This window comes from Netta rufina (genome assembly GCF_964035555.1).
Source record: "Netta rufina genome assembly, chromosome: 7".
Lineage (NCBI taxonomy): Eukaryota > Metazoa > Chordata > Aves > Anseriformes > Anatidae > Netta > Netta rufina.
This window is the reverse complement of record NC_140130.1, coordinates 37396296-37411681: the sequence shown is the minus strand read 5'-3', so window position 1 is coordinate 37411681 and position 15386 is coordinate 37396296. Positions and strand designations below refer to the sequence as shown.

The 15386-nt window shown below is 43.0% G+C and overlaps 1 protein-coding gene across 1 annotated transcript in view; it reads right to left on the bottom strand.

The window, feature by feature from the left end:
* Nucleotides 1–15386, bottom strand: part of INPP5A (inositol polyphosphate-5-phosphatase A) — a 241468-nt gene that overhangs the window by 170404 nt on the left and 55678 nt on the right. Inside the window, exons 2-3 of the mRNA XM_084290142.1 lie at nucleotides 13329–13370; nucleotides 1899–1999 (exon numbers count right to left, since the gene is read on the bottom strand). Coding sequence (XP_084146268.1) covers nucleotides 1899–1999; nucleotides 13329–13370 — 143 coding nt within the window. The remainder of the gene's footprint in view (nucleotides 1–1898; nucleotides 2000–13328; nucleotides 13371–15386) is intronic.

Sequence of the window (15386 nt, the reverse complement as noted above, 5' to 3'; positions counted from 1 at the left end):
TCATTCTCTGTACTGAAATGTCCTCAATATCACACAGAGGAACTGCCGGCTTCCAACCCATATTGGAATAAAAGTTTCCTGTGGTACGGCCATTTGCTTACATGCTGAGAACATCACCTCCACTTTCAACACAAAATCCCAAAATGTCTAAGTGCCATTTGGACACTGTCATGAAGGACTCAAGTCTCTGGACATCCGAAAATTACATAAAATTGGGCAACTTGTGCTAACCACTCCATGATCTCAACCTTAAGAGCTTTGTTTTTTTCAACTCCGTTACTTGCAGGGTGAAAGCAGTCTTTTGACTTGATAGAAGTTGGCTTTCTAAAAGCAGCTCGTTGAGGACTTTGCCATTTGTGCCTTGGAGTGGTACATGATGCTGGTCCAGGTGCTCTTGTAGGTGACTTAAGAAAATGAGGCTCATCTGAAGGTGGTTAGGGAGTATGAAGGGACACAATCCTCCAGTATTCAGATGAATTTTGATGCCACAAAACAAGCCCTTGGTACAGCTATCTTTTGGAAGTCAGGCAGGCTTCTGCTGAGCCTTGTGACCCAAAGGGTGATTTTCTCTGTGCTAGACTTGGTGAGCCATGCTCCAAGCTAGTGAACATCGAGCAGGTGGGTGGGCTGCTCCGGGGTGCCTGCAGGAGCTCCCTGCTGCCCCCTGCCCGGGCTGGCACACAGCAGCCGTGGGGACGATGGCCCTTCATCCCCCAGCAAGCGGAGGGGCCCGAGACATTTCTCTCCTTCCACCTCTGTCTGACACAAAGGAAGCTGACAGCCTGGCACGTGAACTCATGCAACAACACCGCACTTCATCAGCTCACATGCTAGAGAGTCTGCTCATTTCAAACCACGATTTCATTGTAAATGCGTAAAATAGACCAGTTGTCAAGAAAAGAAAGACAGCTTTTACACAAACTTATGCAACACGTACACATTACAAATGCAGGGTTGCCTCGGTGGCATTTACTCCTCAAGCCACTGGCGCAGCCCGCAGAAGAGGAGCAGCAGAGGGCACTGCTGGACCGCTGTCACTGCCACAGCCGGGCGCCACGAGCCCCATCCTCACGCTTAATTACATCGCATGTGCCCACTGTAAAAACACCCTCTGCAAGTATATGCTGCACCTCTCTGGATACCAGAAAGAGGGATAAAGAAAAGCTAAGAAAGGACTACTGGAGCTATTGACATCACTCACGTAACCAACAGGCTATATTACTTCAGCAGGAGGCGTGGAGCACTGCTGCCTCCTGCATCTAACAGCAAGTGCGAACAGGAGAGGATTTTAAATTCAGTGACTTAATTTTTTGATCCATATTTTCTAACTCTGCATCCATGAAGTATTTTTATAGAAAATTATTTCATTTACAGAGAACTTTCTAATGGAGCTGCAGCAACAGCAGTTACTGAAAGTTAACAAATTAATACAGTCTTGCCTTAAGATTCATCCCCAGTCTACACACGTAACAAATAACTTATTTCTGACTTTTATTTCTTACTTCCTCAAACTCTGCACATTAGATTTCCTGATGATTTTGACAGGATTCCTTCTGACTAAATGCTCAAGTTAGGACTCTATTCACCCTGATTTATAAACATTGCATATTTTTGTAAATCATCTGTGCTTTCAGTATTGCTTGCCTTATATCAACTTCTGTCCAACTCACACCAATTTCCCACTGTCACCAGCTATTTAAAACATCACCGTTATGAGAAGACGCTGGGAAACATCTACTCCAACTACTGCATAGAAGCACATATGCCTAGTAACTTCCTCCTGCAAAGTCATATGACGTCAAAATTTCAGTCTATACACTTTGAAATGCTCTGCACACTTAATGACTTCTGCCTGGAATAATATGCTACCAATATAAAGCAACTTTGCAGCTACTTACTTAACAAACTTGTCCACATGAGACATGGAAGCTTCATAGTTTTTTCCTCCAAATTCTTGACAGTGTAAAGCCATGAAGTGGGGTTTGTGTGTATGTACAACCTGAAACAAACAGATAAACAAATCTTTAAAAAAATGCATTCACAACTGTTAACAGACAGAACAAATGATCTAAATCCAGATGTGTTCTTTCTGAAAGTAGGAATATCAGCTATTATCTGAGAAGCAACTGGCAGAGCAGTAATAAGCAGTAAGTGGAGCATCACTTGTTAGTACACATAAAAGATTTATAATACACAATAATAATCTCAAATGTTTTAAGTTTTCCCCTCTAGGGCCCTTCAGCATCCTAGTAGCCCTTCTCTGGACGCTCTCCAACAGTTTCACGCCCTTTTTGTGCTGTGGTGCCCAGAACTGCACACGGTGCTTGCGGCAAGGCCACACCAGCGCAGCACAGAGTGGAAATTATATATATGGACATATTTAACACTGGAGACACATAAAGCCATCACACTGTTTTAAAAGCTAGTCTTGTGTACCACAAGTATCTTCAATATTAAATTGTCAGCCCTAGGATACAATCATGCTTAAAGAAGTAGAACATACGCTTTTTTGCTATGCGTCAAGTCTAACATGCAGCATTTATATGCTTGCTGCTGTTTGAAACACATTATTTTGCCCTTGCAAATTTTCTCTGTGTTAACTCCATCCAGCATTGCAAACAACCAGTTTAAAAAACATTTCTGTGTTGGTATTAAGTCTCTACAACTCATATTTAACATTTTATCATCTTGCAAAATAACGGGCACAAGCTACAGAACCACTTCAATTTTTTGAAGGGGTAAGTATGAACTAGCCAAGTCCGCACCAATGCGAACACACCAGGCAAACAACAAGTTAAAAATCTGACTGGGTGTTATTTTTGACTCGCTGGCACTCGGAGGTCCCAGCCGGCACAAAGGCCTCGCTGTCTGCACAGCCGTTCAGTGGCGGGACGGCCTGGTTTCGGCGAGCCACTTGGAGCAGAACAAGAAGCCACCTCCGGTCCCTCCAGGCGCTGGCACTGGGACTGCTGGGGCCGCCGGCCAGGCCTCACCTCCCCACCGCAGAGCCCACTGCGCCCTGCCCCACTCCGGCACCGGGCTGCCGGTGCCAGGCAAACACACACGACTACTGCAGGGCCTCCCAACTGCAACTCGGTGCAGTAAGTAGCTGAAAAAACATCAGGGAAATCCCTCCTTTCAGACTTTTTTTTTTTTTTTTTTTTTTCTGCTGATACCCTGCAACTCTGAAAAGGGAACGAGGCAATAAACCCTTGCCGTTGTGATTTTAATGGTGCAAACTAACAATGACCAACAAGTAAAGAGTCTTTAAAAATGTTTCTCCCTTAAACCACGTTGCAATTTTTCTTTTGATCTGATGACAGGAAGCTAAACTCCTTAATTCCTGACTATGCAAATAACCTCATCAGAAATCAAAATAAATTAAATAGCAGCAAAATTTGAAATGCAGCAGCCTTCCCTTCCAGCGAGCAAGATGGGCTGTATTCCTGCCGTACCCGTAGCTAACGCCCCTTCGGTGCACCAAGATAACCGTGCCACGAGGGACCGACCACCGAACTGCACTGCGGGCACTGCTGCCACAGCGACTCGCCAAAACGCACGCAGGGGACATTGGCAGGTAGCAATGACCGTGCCATGGCCACGCGATGCCACGCGCCATGCCGTGCCGTCCGTCAGGCCCCCGTTTCACCCCACAGGGTGAAGGCCGCACCAGGCCTGGTGGCCGCAAGAAGCCCAAAGGGGCTTACAAATGGCAGAGCCGGTGGGAATACAGCACGCACCCATTTACAGGTCGCCCCGTAAACTCAAGTAGCCAGGCTGCTAGCCTCAGCTCACAAAACCAAGATGAGAAGAGCTGCTGGCTTCTTCGTGATTTCTGACAAGTCACTTCTTCTTCCAAACCTGAGATTCCCCCTAACTGAAACAAATCTTGGTGTAGGTCTGTTTTGTGAAGCTTTTTGAAGTAAGGTACTGACAAGTGTAAAGGGGAGAAGTAAATGCCCTTTCCCACATGTATTTTGTGGATCTTCGTGCACTTCACTCGGACACAAACTGGCGTTAATGAACAAACCGTGCTACACAGCAATCTCGTTTTAAAAACAGGCTGTCATCAGCAAGGACTGAGGACAAACTACAACAGGACCCAATAAAAAGTTCAACTGAAAAAAGAAAAAAAAAAAGCATAGTTCAGATAGGATAGATAAAAATACCCAGAGCCCGTGTAGTTTTAACCAACTCGGCACATGCACCTGCTTTTCCGTTGATGTACATTTGATATAACTGTGAAAGCTTACATTAATACTAGCTGATTTTATAGATTTACAATTACAAGAGAAAGCTTCACGGAGAAAGTTTTTCTTCATCTATCTTGTCCAACACCACACTTGGTGCTGAATGGGACATGCATCTTTCAACATGGTTGTGAACACGCTCCTTCTTGGTACAGCCACCAACACTCAGGAGACAGGTTTTGATTTCCAAAAGTCTGAATATCTGCTTTTCCTTTTAGAAGACCAGTTAGACAGTAATGCCAGGCTCTGGAAAGGCTCTGGAGACCAAAATCTCAGGTGAACCTCTCCAGTGAGTGGTGGGCAATGGCAGGAGGGAGCGGAGCTGACCAGGCTGTCTGGGGGCTCTGCCTGCACAGCACACATGGCAAAACGAGCAAGCCCGTGCGGCTGCCCCTTTCTTCCCAAGGATAACACACTGGCGAGCTGCCAGCCTCACCCACAGGACAGGGAGCAAGCTGTGCTTCACAGCCACACCGCCAGTCTGAAGCTGTGCAAGGCAGGACCACCGCGCTTTTGCTTCAGCCCCTGAGTGCTCTCTCTCCTGCAGAGATGGACACTTCTGCTGTGCTAATTATCTTGCAAAGTGATGTGTCCAATTTACAATCACTATAAAAGTACACCATCCAACCAAACACCAAGCATCTACAGAAGCAACAACAGCGCAACATCCAAAAGCACAGGGGTAGCATTGCCTCGTGGGAGCCAGCAGCCCACCGTCAGAGTCCAGTAACAACCAAGGAGTAAACAAAGATCTCTGTGAAGTTTGATTGCTTGGTTGATTTTCTGTACTATCTAGGAGATAACTGTTAACTAAACCCAGGCTGTGAAGTCAAACTTCGTAACAGAGCTTGTTTGTGGTCCCTAAACAGCATGCAGTCCCAACTCTCCATGTGCTCCAAATCAGTTTTGCTCCAAATGTCCAAACCAGTTTATTGCTCCAAATCAGTTCTGGCTTCCAACTACTGATCTTACCTATTTGGAGAGCTCTATGAAGTTACCACAATTAGAAAACAATTGTGACTATTTAATCTTGTAAAGCAAACAAATCCAAGTCTAACTGTTTCAAAGTAACACATCTAGTAACTGCAAACAAAGCAAAAAAAGTACTGTCACAAAACAGGATACATTTTTAGTGCTACAATAGTTTGCATAGTATTAGGATCTCATCTTACAAAGCTAATAAAATGAATACATTGTTACGGTAAAAGTAAAATGAATGCTTTCAAAGAGGATCTAAGCATCAGCAATTCCACATGCATTAAGGATGAGTAATGGGGAGCCCTGAGCATGGGATTCTTGCAAAGAGAAAATGCTGGTGAAATTATTTGCTGTGCTACAGCAATAACAACAGAAAATATGGAAGTCTAGCAATTTCCAGAGTCTGAACTTAGATGCAGGACACATTTTTGTTCATATTCAAATCCCTGAGAGTCTGAAATCACAGCAGGTAAAATAACAACAAAAACATATATACGCCACTTTTTAAAATGAGGAAATGGCAGTGGCTTAATAGCAGTGGGAGGCCTTAGTGGCATTCCTTGGAGGTTACACCACAAAAACATACCTGAATACCAGCTACATCCTCTCTTATAATAAATACCCTCCAACTATGAGCAAATTGGCCTTGCTTCATTACCTTTTACTAGTTTTCTACTGTGATGAAAGAACAAACAGTACATAATAATGAATAATGAATGCTTCAGAGCTGAAAACTCTCAGTTGCCAGAGGTTACAGATCATATAATAGATCACATAAACACTGAATTTGCATCTGCAGTGGAACAGTATTTTTAAGAAGTTGGGCATTATTAATTTCTGGATACACAAAAGTAGTGTAAAGGAAGCACCAATGAAAAGTTCTTTTTTGGGGATATGGGTAATCGACTATTATTATAATTATGGGTATCTAACTGGTATAGATATAAAACTGGTCAACAATATAGGATGCTTTTTTCCATTCCTATTTCTAACCTATGCTGACAGGAGAGAGGCGAGGGGATGGGGCAGAGGAGAGCGGCCCCGCGTTGTTGGTGCCCCACGCCTGCCTCAGTGCAGGGCAGAGGGCTGCTGGAGCAGCAGCAGTGCTGCAGGGCGCTGGGAGAGGACACAGCACCGCACGCCCTTACGGCCATGCAGCAGAGAGGCCAGCCTCTCACAGAAGGGGTACTGTGTGCACAGGGATGAGGGCACTGCTTTCACACCTCGGTTCAAACAAGGCAAACGAGGAACTTGAACCTCTAACTTCCACAGCTAGGATCACTTAAAAATCTATTCATGTAGTTTAAGTATCGAACTGAAGCTTTTCTTGTAGTTTACATTTTCTTGTGCACTGTAAAATATGCAGTCAATTTAGCATCTGTAGTTCTAAAGTATTCAAAGTATTTGCAGTTTCTTTATATTTTATGTTTTTGAGCATACAATTTTTGCAAGTGCACCACCAAGCAGCAGTCATCCAGAAAATCCAGCTTCTACACAGAATCGTACAACAGCTTGGGTGGGAAGGGACCTTAACGATCACCCAGTTTGTTGCCTTCTTTTGGACACTCTCTAAGAGTTCTGTATCCTTCTTACATTGTGGAGCCCGAGTTGTTCGAAGGTTATGCTGCACGAGATCGGGCAGTGAACCCTCTTCCCAGCTCATGGAGCAGCTGAGTGCCGCGAGGTGCTCCAGGCAGAGGATGGCGAGGAGAGCGTGGGCGCTGAGGGGTCCCAGCGCTGCCCCGCTCCCACGGCAAGACGGCCGGAGCCGGGCAGGACCGCGAGCGCTGCCGCAGGGGATGGACGGCGCCTCGCTGCTCTTTGCTTGCTAGGGGAGGTAAAGGCTGGTGTCTGGCCTGCAGGGGAGAACTGGTCCCCGCTGCTGCTGCAAGCCAGGGCTGTGCTCTGAGGGCACAGAGCTATTTAAGGAAAGAAAAAGAAAGGCCGGGTGAAGGGGTTACCGCTGCGTGACCTCAACGCAGATTTGAATATCCACAGCTGAGCATTACTGCTGGGGTATTATTAGACCGCAGCGTGACCACAGCAGAGCAAGTCACTGCCTAGCAATTGCTACTTAAATTTTAATACAGTTTAATAGCACACAGTAAACTAGGGACAGGAAGAAACTGATCTGCGATTACTCATCACACAGGCTCACAACAGGTAAATCCATGACCGGCATTTTGAGCTCTCTGCATTTCACGATACCTAAGTGCCATTCTTCAGCAACTCCTGAAAGATTTTTCTTAAAACCCTTCAAAGTAACATTGCAATATGTTATCACCAGCAGCTATACACTCCCCTCTACCACTTGTTCAAGGTTTAAGACCTGGAGAAAGGACACTCACAGACCTCTCCCCACCCACGGCTCAGGGCTGGGGGATGCCTGGGCTGCTCCCCAAGGTGCTCCGAGGGCCCGGGACCGCGACACCCACAGGTCAGGGGCCCCCAGCCCTGGGACGCCTGCGCTCCGGCCACCCGGCTCCTGGTCCCTGTCCTCAGCCCCCGCTGCAGACGGGGCTTTGCTTCCCATTTCGGTGCCTCTCCTCCCCTGGCTGCCCTCCCCGGCTCTCCTTCCCTGCAGCCCCAGCCCGTGGCTTCCACCTCCATGGTCTTCAAAGGAAGGACAAAGCACAGCTCTTTAACTGGCTAAAAACTGAAAACAGGGGGCTTCCAAGTCCCTACTCTGCAACCTGCAGGCTGTACAGTTTTGTAAAGAAGCGGTCACTACCAGCATGTGGCTATGTTTATTTTTTCAGATCAGTAATTAAATATTTTTCTAGGTCTTATTTACAGAATAAAGATTTTTTTTTTCTCCCCTGGATGTTTCCTCCAAAACTCAGAGTAAGGCACATACATAGAAATTTTCAGCTTAAGCTAGTAGATTTTGAGTATCAGCGATGAGAGCAATATTAGAGAAGAAAAACAGTGAATTATTTAGTAATCATAGGGATAGGGGGAAAATTAATGTCAGTTAAACAATCAATAATGGTTTTAACTATCAACTTTGGTTCAAGTTCAATGTGCAAGTTACTGTAATTTCTGTATCTAAGAAGAACAAGACTTTCCACAATATGACTATATATATATAAAATATATATATTATGACTATATATATTAGTGTATATATATACTAATATATACATGACTATAAAATATTAAATCATTTTTCATGCTATTCACGAGGGTTATATGCAAACTAATTCTCAGAACAAAATAATGTTTTTAAGGTTGTTACAGCTAAGTTTCACTGATATGTGCACTGATAACCTAACGCTGAAAAATCAGACGTTATTTACATTAAGTCTGTGATTTTAGTCAGTATCAGAAAACTATGCTGCCTGTTTTAACACCAGTTCTACCTGTAACGCTGAAAGTTGCTCTAAATCACTTTTTTCCATACGACCTATTTTTTGGTCTGAAGTCACAGGCAACGCCTAATGTTTCGCTCTGACATAGGAGTCCACGCCTTTTCAACCACAAGCACATCTTTGCTCAGGCGAAGACATTTTCAACTAAGTTAGCTGTGGCCAGCCCCTGGAAGAAAGGGACTTCAAAAACAAACCCTTAAGAGAACTGTCAAATGGAGCTGAGATACACCCACCAGAGGGCTGGCACGTCGGCAGCCCAGCATTTTGTCAGGGAACGGTGACAGGCTCGGCTGGGCACAGCAGCCACCGGGCAGGGCACTGCCCCACCGCCCCCGCCTCGTGCAGCACCCAGACCTCACCACCGAAGTATGGCAGCTCGAGAAACGTGCCCAATTCTCACTTCAGTTTAGGTCTGCTCCCTGCCACGGCCACAAGAAAGAAGAATTGCAGGAATTGCCATCACCTTCTGCATCCTCACCTCCACCTAAAAAATACTCAAAATGCAAGCTTTGTGTATGATCTCGTTTCTGCAGAAAAATCATACCCTCTTTCATGCATAAGGATAGATATGAAGAATGGCGACACAACCATTTGAGTCAGCAGCACCACACAGAGGAGAAAAGTAGATTTCTGTAATGTCTATGGCTACTAATGGGAATGTAATCATTTCCTTAATCTTGATGGCTTCTTTGCAGAGAGGAGGCACTGGCTGCAATGATGAACGAAGAAAAGCTTTAACCTAAGACTGGAAGTCCTGAACCTAGCCCCCTACCCCCAAACCAAAGCATGCTTTAAATACTGAGCAAAGCACAACCACTCGCTGTCCTTTCCAACTCCAAGCTTCACAAGCAGAAAAGCAAAGTCTCAGCTGGCAGCCAGCTCATTTAGTGCTCCTTTTTCCTCCTGTTCAGCTAAAAAGCGAAGCACAGCTTGTACCTTCTCTACTGCAGCAAAAAGAGAGCCACAAAAAGAAAAAAAAATCAGCATGGCCTTTGTCAGCCTCATTAAAACACTTTCCATTCTCCACCAAAGGGGGGGAAGATGGGGGTTCCTTTTTTTTTTTTTTTTTTTTAAAAAGCATACAGGAGCTCCTTGAACTTTCCAGGCCAACAACATATAATTTGCTGTCCTAAAATAAGCCGCAAAATAGCAGCCAAATTCCTGGCTACAGCTTCACACACCCCGTGAGGTTGGGCCACAGGTCCCCGCGGCACCACGCCTCAGGTAGGGGATGGAGCACGGGGGAAAAGAGGAGGAACACAGGAGGAGAGGTGATATTTGTTTATTTACTTTATAGGTAATTTAAAATATGCTAACTTTAAAGTTAATATTGTAATCCACGGAAGAGAAGGAACACAGTGTTCCTCAGTCATTTGGGGAATTTTATGGTGATATTATGCTTTAATTAGACGATGTACTTTGACCAGTTTGTTAAGCATTAATGGACAGGTGGATGGATTCCTCAGAAGCCTTTTCTTGTTCTTAAAATATCTCACTACTAAAGACGCCGATGTGTTGTTTTTTTTGTGTGTGTGTGAAAGCTTATCTAGCCCGGCTTGAAGCCTTCTTGCTGATCTACACATAATGAGAACACAATACCTGCTGCATATATCATAAGAAGTGTTGTGAAACCACAAAATGAACACCACGTATTCACTGACGGGAAAATGTAGCGTAGCGAGGAGGATAAGCTGTACGATAAAGTTGACAATGGGAAACAAGAAAGCAAGCAAGTTTGAGACCGGGGCCATTCCTTTCCTCCGAGCAGCCAGCCAGTTGTCAAAGGCGCATCAAACGCGCCGCCCGTTCAGTGCTACAGGACACAGACGGGAACGGCTCCGCCACTGCTTCGCGGGGAACACGCCAAGGGCCGATACCCGTGAGGATCTGGAACTGAGTTCAGCCGGACCGCTCCTCCATTTTGTTTCATTTTTCCTTGGGGGGAAACTAGCAAATAGTAGAAAACTGGCAGTAGGCTACCCAGTGTTTGATAGTGAAATCAATTTTTAAATACAAAGTCGGCTGTCATCCAAAATGCAGACTTCAATTTTGCAAGACCAGAGACTGATGTATCCAAGGAAAACAGACCAGACAAAGCAACATTTCTCAGCCGTATCAATTGTGCTGTCAAAGGCAATAAAATAGCACGGTACTTTGAGGGCTACTATGTTGTAATTTGTCATTAAAAACACACGTGAAATTTAAAATATTTTTTCCATTTGCATTTCTCAGACTGTGTAATTTAACAGCATTAGATTTTTCATGTTAACAATCACATTAACATATTAACAATTCATATTAACAATTCTAGATATTTGTAGAACAATGACAGAAGTTTAAAGATCTCAGCATGTGACATGTAAATGTTATTTTAGTCCTCCACATGCTACCACATTCTGGGAAATGCATATAGCAAATAATCCATGATAATGCAGATTATGACCTGTATCTACCTTTCACAGCAATTGAAATGTCTATTTTAATTTGTTGGAACTTAAAAACAAGCCACAAAAATGCTCCTTCATTAATATGTTGACATCTATTCAAAGATGAAGACATTTTCTATTATGGGGTTTTGTTTCTAGAAACATTTTTACCAGAGTGCTTTCTTTTTGTGGAGATTATTTTGACTGCTTGCAAAAGGACTTCATCCTCAGAAGTTATGCAAACTGTATTGACACAACTACATATGCAAATTGAATTCCTCAGAAGAATGGAAAAAAATTGTGGTCTGCGGTTTATCTGGGTTTCGAGTTTATGAAGAAGTATTAAGAGTCTTCTTGTAAGTCATTTTCCAGTGCTTCTGATGCACCTCAATTTGTAGAGGGCTTCCAGCAAGCGTGCACAATACAAAGTTAAAAAAAATTCTGAAGTCGTACGTTTACTAGGCTGCTATGTAGTCTAGTGTCAGGACTGTGCTGTGCTACTTTTAGTACAAGCATATTAGTCTCTTCCCTAAAAAGCTTTTTGTATAACCTATAATTCCACTTCCTACTGCATTCGTGAACACAGTATAAACAGCAATCCCACTGAACACACGGATGAAACGAAGAAGGGTTCAAGGCTCCTGGACTGCACTGTTCCTCAAAACAAGCCGAGGACTGCCTGTCTCACACTACTGCTGGTGACAAGCGGAACTGGTAACTTTTTTTTTTTTTTAAATATAGCTTTCTCAGATTGCAGATATGGAAGGCGGAGAAATGGAGAGGGAGGAAGGACATAGTGAAACTACTGTAGCTGAGAGATGGGTTCAGGTCTGCTGCAGTTACACTTCAGTTGATCAGAATAATCCTGGACCTGTCCAGCCACGTGGGAGTGTCAATGAATCATTTTCTCCCTATTTTGAACTTCATACGCATGATAGTCACTGGAGCAAAGACAGACCAAGTCCAGTTACACATTAGTGGTCTCTGCTCTGGGATACTAGCAGCTCTCTTTTTCCCCTCCTCTTCCTGTTTTCCACAAAGTATTTGGAGACGTTTCCATAGCGCTCACCCCACTTTAGTAACAACTGGAAGTCTACGGAGTCTTGCCAGTAGCCAGTAAATATGCAGAAGTAATGTGATGCTATAAAATAGGCAGTGATCTGAAAAAATATGGGTTTTATCTATTTATATCTACTTTATATTTTCTTCGTAGAGTCTTTTCAAAAGATGTGCAGAGGTTTCAAATCAGAATTAGCTGAAGAAACCTCCACCATTTGAGCACCACATACATATGGCAGTAATTAAACAAGACGGAAGAAGAAAAATAAATCAGGTTAATCTTTTGTGAAGCTGACAGATAGTGTGGAATATAAGACTGGCTATTTAATTTCAGGCTTTTGTAATTACATTAAACTTGCCAGAAAAAAAGCAAACTGCACTGTTTTACAATATTGCAGATTGCATGTACTTGACCTTGTAAATAATTACAGGATGTTCTGAATTACAAAAAAAAAAAAAAAAACAACGATAAAATATCAAAAGTCAAGTTTGCTGTATGATGTGGTTTCACTTTAAAACTCGAACAGCAGAATACTGTTACATTAACCATTTTTATATAGGAGATTTAAGCATGCTTAAAGGAACCTGAAAATCTGTCAATTCTGGCAGATATAAATTGTCACGGTGAAACAGCACTTAATAATGCTAAACAGAAAGCATAACACCTTGGTGTTCCTTTAGTGCTCATTTTCCGTTGCTTACTTGCTCGTTTCTGCATGAGATCAACAAGTAAAACAAATCTCTACTGCAAAACCAGAATTTGTTAGAGCAGCTTTTATGCTCAAAAGAGTTATGTTTTCAACATTTTATAATACGGGTCCAAGTTCAGTATTTTCATATTGCCTAAAAAAATAAAGGGAAAATAGGAGGGATAATCTATTGCAAACCAACATAAAAAAATGTTAAATATTAATAAAAACAAACTAGACTGTCACCATTTTTATTTTATTGAATTTACTCAAATAGATTTCTTACTCGGGAGACTTAAAAGACCATTTCATGTGAGACTAAAGTAACTTTTATAAAGTGTCAGGGACTTTTTAGCTAGACAACTGTCAAGAAGAAAATGTAATGCCTATACACTATTCACTACTTAGAAAGACAAAAAGGTACCTACTTTTTAAGACTGGTTTTGACTACAAAATAGTGACTTCAAACTCACAAAGCAGAAGATCTTTACATTAGTAAACAAGCTACCAAACAAGCAAGTATAGCACTTGAAGAGAAAATAACTTTTACCTTACCTGATAAAACTCCCGAAGCCAATTCTTCTGTAAGTTTTCTGGCTGAAAAACAAAACAAAACAAAAAAATAAGAATAAGAGTAATGTATTTTTATAATATTACCCCAGTACTTGTCACTTTCCTCAATGCATTCAAGTGAGTAGTTTTTTCCCACAGTTATAGAAAAAAGGGCATTTAAATGTTCCTCCAGGAGCTCTAATGGACAGACTTTTCCTTTTTGATTTCTGAGTCTCCTCAGGTTTTCACTGAGAAGGTGCATTTTGTGTATGAATTCACTATGTTTGTGTACTTACAAGCTTATCAAGCAATCAAGCATGTTGATTTAATACTAAATTTTAGTATCAAAATATGTGCTTTTAAAGTACATGCTCATTGCCTGAATATCAACAATTTTATATGAACTGCTGATACCCAGTTTCTGCAATTTGAGGACACAGCTTTAAATCAAATTACATGCATTTAATTCTAACAAACTGGCCCAGAGGCACTACTGTGCTTTTGCAGGATGCTCAAGCACATTAGAGCTCCTGTCAAAGACGAGCTGGGAGAAGAGTTCAAGATTGCTACATGAGTTACGAAACCTGAAGAAGCACAAACATAATAAAGCACCAAGTTCTGCGTTTTTAAGAAACATACAGATACAATTATGAAGGTAGATAGCTGACTTCCACATGCTAAATACAGAAACAGCCACGACATTCATTGAGTTCCATTGTCAACAAGATTCGCTAACTTCTGCATCACAGCAGGGAACACAGACCCAAATCAGCCTCTTCTCTTACAGAAATAGCCAGAATGCACAGTGCTTGTTGGAGGCAGCAGAATGTATTACACTGGAGATGCCTCAGAACTGTTAACTGAAGGGAGGATGACGCCAGCCGGTCAGAGGCAAACATACTGGCATGAAAATTTCCATTTTGCTCTATTCTCCCATCGTATGTGCTGTTTTCAAATAGTTGAATGCAACTTTAAAATTGTTCATTTATTCTGACTGCCTGTTGAATGAAGTCTCGCTCACAGGTGACTAAAGAACTGAGTAGCCTCCCCCTGCGCTGACCCCAAAAAATACTTTTTTTTTTTTTTTTTTTGAAAGCTGAGGGGGGAAAAAGTGCTACTTTTGTCCCCTGCTCTCCCTTGCCCCCCTTCTGTTGATCACCCCTTGATGATTCTGGAATTCAGACTTTACTGGTCCAGAAGGCCAAGTTTTCGCTCTGCAGGAGCGATCCTTGTTTCTCGCGATGAAGCCTCAGCGTTCCCCATGCAGCCGGCTGCTGCGCTCGGGCCCTGCGTGCGCGGAGGCTGCCGGGGCAGGCGGCTGAGCGCAGGCACCACGACCATCGCAGCAGAGGCCTCTGCGCCGCGCCTGAAGCCAACCGGGATGGATCTTGGCCCGCGTTCAGGGACGTCTTAAATTAATAAACATGCAGAACAAAACATCCATGTCTCCCACCCATGCCCTTCCCCTCAACCGAACAACATCACACAGAGCCAGAATAAGGAAGCTGCAGACGCAAATAAGAACTGTAGGCAACCGAGCAAGGGATAAAATATTCCCTCCAGAAGAATGCTGACTTCGTAACTGCTTGTTTTCACAACTTAACCCTTTTTCTACTCATTTTGAACTTAATGAGTCAAGCCAGTGACTAATAGGTAAGAACTGGCACTTTTATAGAAGCAACAAGAAGAAAACAATCCAGGAGCTGCTGTGATTTCAAGCCGGTTTCTAACCTTAAATGATGACGACAGCACGGGATCTACAGGTTTTTAATCAGTCCACGAAACAGACGTGTATGAGGAACTTGCACACGTGCTTTGTATATGATTTGTATATGATCCAAACAAAACGGCTAAACTCAAACTATCAAGAAAGCAAGACCTTGGGGATTGTGAAATTTCTAATTAAACATTTTTGGCAGTTATGAAAGCTAGATAAGCAAGTCCTGCATCAGACCACAAGCAGACTTCAACACTGCTGCGTGTTTGTTTTCAAAATGGAAAGTATGGTCTTATTAGGTAATAGGCAATTTTTGTTTAAAAACAAACAGAAAACCAACCAAA